A 6,000-nucleotide genomic window follows, 5' to 3' on the forward strand; every position below is an offset into this window, starting at 1 on the left:
ACTGGAAAACACATACAAATCACTGAAGATATAAGTCAATCAATCCATTTCATATCCGTTCTTAGGAAATAGAAAAGCGTTCTTACCTTGAATAGCCATTAGAAAAAACCGATCGACCCGAGAAGTTCAAAGTCCCCAAGGAAGCCAAGTTGTCATCTCCAGATCCTTGGCACCTATTCCAATTTTCTGAACCAACAGGAATTGGTGGAATGACATTAAAAATAGGCTTCTGATCCTGTTGTTGAGAAAGCGATGCTGTATTCATGTCATAGTGGTACATCTGTCCCCCAGAGGTACTCACACCATGAACAGAAATGGCAGACATTTTATTACCAATTATATTTGCCCCAGAAAAGCTTGCCTGACAGTAAACTGGGCCCAGTTTCTCCTGCTTAATTACCCCAGGGGTGCAGAGTTCAATGAAATCTTCTTTTTCCGTTTTCACTTGGGGCAGTGGCATACTGTTGGGGCTTGATAGGATCAGATCTCCATTATCCTTAATTTTAGGTTTAGTGTCCGGTAAAACAAGAGGCTTACAGTCCTCATTCGAGTTTCCTTCCAAGAGGAATGGATCATCCTCTCCTGCCAAAGGAGAAAGCAAACAGTTTTCATCTATCAAGAGGTCAGATCTCCAAGGACTCTCACTCGACTCTTTCTCTGGGGACCCAGAAAAAAACTCCAAATCCTGGAATTTTTTCCTCCAAATGTCAAAGGTGCTTTGGTCTGTGGAATACAACTTCACATTGCCCCCGTTGGTGCCAGTCTGGCCCTTCAAATTTTGCTGTTCTGAAGACACGTCCGAGAGCGTTTTTGAAAACTCCCTCTCTGTGGGGGCAGCAGAAACAGAAGCAGACGCTGAACTCTTGGGCTTCCCTGCAACACTGGTCGACCTACTGAGGTTTGCAATGCTTTCTTCCAGAAGCCGAAAGTCTGTCTCCCCAGAGGAAAGGCTGATTTGGCCCTGCTGTGGGAATCCCAGGTCATTTTCCATCACTTTAGTTTCTGTCTCTCCCATATATAACCCCATGGAGAGTGAAACCGCCTTGGACAGATCTGGCTGCTGTGCATTGCTTCCTGAACCTTTTGAAAAGTCAACCCCAAGTCTTGGATGCTTGGAGTCGGACTGAGAAGCAGCCGAGAGTGAGGGTGAAGAAGCAGAAACCTTCACAGTAGCTCCTCCCCTTAGGGTTTTATAGAAGTCCATCACATTTCCCCTTGCCCGACCAAGCACACTGCTAGAGACTTCTTTCCTCGGGGGGCTTAGTGATTCCTTGGAGTCCATCAGAAATTATCATCAGCTACCAGGCAGGTGAAAAAGAAAAAAAAAAAAGGAAAGAAAAAAGAAAGGGGGGAAACATAATAAGCTATAAAGTCACATTATCTCAGTGATCTGATTAGTAAGAGCCTGTTAAATGAGCCTTTTAGTTAACTCTGAATCTAATTCCTTGTTATCAGAAAAGTAGTTTCTGTCTCCCAGAATAAAAAAGCCGTATCCCCTGCTCCCATTCAGTGTGCCACATTTAAAAGAACAATGCAATTCAATTGCACAGCTGAGGGCAAAATTGTATCAAACTAAGCTTGGCTATTCATCCTGCCACTCACAGAACTGTAACTTTGTTAATCACAGACATTATAATTCATTACATCTGATTATTCCTAAAGTTCAAATTGATGTCAAAGTATTTCATTTAAAAAGAGTATGATCATTAAAATTCCTACTTCCTTTCAATCAGTCAAGGCTGTTTGCTTTTCTGAGAACCCATACACATAAAATTTGGTAAATACTATCATAGAATTCACTCTCAAACTGCTCACAAACTGCCCTCCCACCTGCTAGTCACACAACCAAACCTTTGGTACAATCTATTGGTAACCATGCACATTTTATTTGAAAAATAAACAATGATGATCTTTCAGTATACTAAGAAAGGCTCTTATTTTTTAACCCCTATTTCTTACTGAATGTGTCTGTTTCAAACTTTGCCTTCAAATTTTGGATATACCAAATGAAATACGTTGTATATAGGCCAACTAAAATTTGGATTTTAACAAGCAAAGTAGAATGTGCAGTAGCTTCTCACTACAATTACAGCTTATTTAAATACAACAAATACAGCTCTCTCGAATCTTACAACATAATAAAATCTAAATGAAGCTACATTTATTTTTCAAATTGCTTAAGACCCTCAGTATGAGACACTATTATACCTCTAAATTAAGATGTTTTTCCTTTCCAAATAACCAGGTACTAAAAACAGGAAAACCCCACAACTGTAAAACCACGTTCATATAAACCCAGGTAAAAGAACAGCCAATAAAATGCTCAGAATAATTTTCTCTGTATTCTAAACCCTCACCAATCCCCATTCAGAGGCTGTTCTCAAGAGTATTAGGTTGGTAGTATATTGTTTATAATCAGGATGTTGTAAGAGGCAGGCGAACACTTTGATAAGCACATTTGGGACATCATAGTCAAATCCCATCCAATGAAAGGAAACTTTTGCTGTACGGAGACCTTCCTAGGCAGAAACTTCACCGGCCCTCACGGGAAGTGGAGTGGGATTAAGGTAGAGAGAGGGCTGGGACCTGCTTCTACACATCTTGAGGGTAAACTGCTCATCTCCCCGCCCCTCCACCGTGTTTATCTGATATCGATCTCTAAACACAAGGTATCAAATGGAGCCTAATGAATTTCCACGCCGCTTTGACAGCTGCCCTCAAACTCGAAACCAAAACAGTATTTCACAAAACGAAACGATCCCTCCAACGACTTTAGCCCCCAGTTTAAATTGCAAGTAACTGTCACATTAATGGGCCTTAATGAACCGTACCAAGGGGTCTTAAGTGGTATTACAATGCGGCAGTTACCCAGCCTGCGGCCCCAAACGTCAAACTAGCGCTGGACAAAAAACGCACCACAGAACTATTCCGGCTAGGGAACGTCTTTTTCTACAAGGGGCCACTTAGGAGCGTCAGGCGCGCAATGATGCCAAGCGCTGAAGAACAAACCCTCTCCCCGGGGAGAAAAAAGTGCAAGGGTAAAAAGAGAAATGTGTCCAGACCTGTTGAGTTCTTTCTCCGACACGCCCACTTCTACCAGATAACGCCAGCCCTGACCGAAGTCTCCAAGTTGCAGGCTGTCAGCCCCCTGCGTGTGTACAGTCACTCACTCACACGCGCGCGCGTGCACACACACACACACGCACACACCCTGCGCGCCCGCCAGAAAAGAGACGCGCTGGAGCCTCGACAGAAACCCTGATCGCTCTCGGGCGCACTAGGGTGGAGTGGAAACATTCGGCCGAGTAGAATTCAAACGCGGCTCGGCGTTCACCATAAAACGCGTGTTTGGGAGGCCCCCCGGGAGGGCACTGACAGGGGACTTTGGGGTGGGGAGGCTGCAGAAGCCAGAATTCCGCGCCAGGGAACCCGAGGACCGAAAGCCGGGGCAGCTCGAAGAGGCTCCACTCGCAGAGAGCTCAGGTTCCTCCCCCTCAGCCCGACCCGGGGACGGCGGCCGAGGGAGAGGAAGAGGCCAGCGCTGTCACCCGCGCGCTGCCCTTTCGTCACCATCACCCGGCCCTCGCCAGCCCCCACCCCCATTCCCCGAGGCTAATAAAAGTTTGCAGGCTCCCGCGGCAGCCCCCGAGCCGGCCCCGCGTCCACGGCCCGCACCTCGGGGAAGCGGGCGCCCGTGCGGGCCCCGGGCCCCCCCCCACCTCTTACCTCTGGCAGGGGCGCCGATCACCCGCCACCGTCCGCAGCTCCCACCGCAGCCGAGATAAACAACTTAACGTGTGAAAGCAGGAGGAGCAGTAGGGAGAGATTTTTTTTTTTTTTCTAAAAAAAGGAAGTAAACAGCCGCCCCCTTCTCCATGGGGGGGGGAGGGGAGAGCCCCTATTTGAGAAAGTCTCCCATTTCCCGGCTGACAAGCCAGCCCCCCGCCCCGCGCCTATCCCCGCGAGCCCGGGCTCTCAAGCGCGCGTCCTCGGTCCCGGCGCCCCGCAGCTTCGGCCGCTCCGGGTGCGGCGTCTCCTTCCACCCACTAGAATCCGTCCCCGACGGCCGGGCGGTGACTGGGGCTCCAGTCACAGACTCGAGCTCGCAAAATGGAGGAGGAGGAGGAAGAGGAGGAGGAGGAGGGGAGGGAGCGCGGACACGCGAAAGGGCCGCCCGACCGCGGCGAGCGAGCGGGACCGATCGGGGGGCGGGCGGAGGCGGCGCCACAGCGCGCACACACTCGCGCTCCCACTCCACCCCCGGCCGCTCCCCGCCCGAGGAGCCGCGCGGCGGCGGGGAACGGTGCAACCTGTTGGCGACGCTCGGCAACTGCAGGGGAGGCTGCAGCCCCCGCCCCCACGCCCTCCGCGGGGGCCCCGCCACCGGGGTCCCGACGGCCTGCACGCCCCCGGCGCCCGGCATGGCCCGGGACGTAGCGGCCGGCCGCCGTCCCCCGAGCGCGCAGGACTTCTCCTAGCCCACCCACCCACCTGGCAAGACGAGAGGCGACGAGGGCCCGACCTGGTCTCTCTGGGGCGGGCTTGGGAGGGAAGCCGAGTTTCTCTAGTTTGTCTTCTCGCTGCCTCCTTCCCGCCCCCGCCCAGGTCCGCGACTTCCGACCCACTCCAGAGCTGGCCGGGTCCCTCCGCGGCAACCGCCGTCAGCGCCCCTGCGGGTGACAGCGGGCTGTCTGGGGGTGGGAGAGGGGGCCGGGGCGCGGCCCGCAGCAGCGCCGCGGGGGTGGTCCGCGCCGCCGCCCTGGAGCCGAGTTGCACGAAGTGTGTCACTTAGCGCGGGCTACTAGGATTGCACGGAAACGGTGCCGCAGCGTGTCCGCCGCTCTCGGGCTCGGACCGCCAGACACGCCCTCTGTGGAGGCTTACGGAAGGGAGGGCAGCGGAGGGGGTCGACGCTTACGTACTCTTGGCCCGAGGGGAGTCGCGTTCCGGCAGGTCTCCCACCGCCGCATCGTCTGGGCGGCCGGGTCTGCAGCCGCCGCCGCGCTCTCCCATCGGGAGAGAAGTTGCAAAGCAGAACCCACCCTCCCCCGCGCACCGATTGTCCCCCACCCTTTTCCCCGAGTCTGCGAGGCGGCGGCGGCGGCGGCAGAAGGAGGCACCGCCTGCCAAGTTCAACCCCCACCGTCCCTCCCTGCTAGCGCGCTCACACTTGAAGGAAGTTGCACGCCAAATGCAAAACCTCCGGCGAGCTGAATTTCTTTGCACTTTTTAATTATTATTTTTAAGGAAAACGGGGTGGCAGGCCTAAAAGCAAGTTGCAGGCGAAACAGTAAGTTGGTTGCAAAGTACGCCCTCCCTCCCCCGCAAACGCCTGACCTCTCCTTCCACCCCCTCCAGGGCCCGCGTCCAAGTTTCCCGTGGAGGCCCCTCACCCGAATTTTGACATTTGCTGCACTCCACTCAATGCGTCGCCCACCCTTTCGTGTACACGGGACCCCTGTCCCTCCAAACAAAACAAAACACACGCAGCTTTAAAATGTCAGCATTTAACTCCCTCCAGCTGTTCCCGTTACGCGCCTCCCCCTCAGTCGGAGGGAAACACGTGGCCTTTCCCCAAGGAGAGGGGCGTGGGGCTAGGGGAGTCCGCGCTGGTGACGCCCGCCCCACCCCCCTAACCCAGCTTGCCGAGTCCGTTGCGCTTGGGCTTTGCCGGGACCGAGCCTCCTACCTTGTGCGACACTTAGTATGATTTTTGTGACTCGGGGAAAGGTTGTGCTGTGTGGCTTTAGGGTTTGGGGCGGTAACTTTTGCGCCCCCACAGGTGACAGCGCTTGCCAGCTCATGACGGGGGCGGAGGCTGCGGCAGCTCCACCTAGTCCCTGCCCGGGCGCTCGGCCGCAGCCACTCACTCCTCAGGCAGCGCTCAGAGGCTAGCAGCGGCCGCCTCTGCTCTGACATCTTGAAGAGGATTGGGGGAAGCGCATGCCGGAAGCCGCTCACCGCCATCTTGGTAAAGGACGATGACGCCAGCCCGGCCTC

At 54.1% G+C, this 6,000-nt stretch overlaps 1 protein-coding gene across 3 annotated transcripts in view; it reads right to left on the reverse strand.

The window, feature by feature from the left end:
• NR3C1 (nuclear receptor subfamily 3 group C member 1) overlaps positions 1-5,796 on the reverse strand; it is a 126,912-nt gene extending 121,116 nt beyond the window's left edge. Inside the window, exons 1-2 of one of the 3 annotated variants that reach the window (XM_021701997.2) lie at positions 5,690-5,796; positions 87-1,298 (exon numbers count right to left, since the gene is read on the reverse strand). In XM_021701997.2, coding sequence (XP_021557672.1) covers positions 87-1,282 — 1,196 coding nt within the window. In that variant the 5' untranslated portion in view covers positions 1,283-1,298; positions 5,690-5,796. Of the gene's footprint in view, positions 1-86; positions 1,330-3,726; positions 4,559-5,689 lie in introns of those variants that run through there. The other 2 variants (XM_021701995.2, XM_044916743.1) reach the window with 2 other exon arrangements.
• Positions 5,797-6,000: the final 204 nt, after the last annotated feature.

Source organism: Neomonachus schauinslandi, chromosome 7, assembly GCF_002201575.2.
Source record: "Neomonachus schauinslandi chromosome 7, ASM220157v2, whole genome shotgun sequence".
In the NCBI taxonomy this organism is placed as follows: domain Eukaryota; kingdom Metazoa; phylum Chordata; class Mammalia; order Carnivora; family Phocidae; genus Neomonachus; species Neomonachus schauinslandi.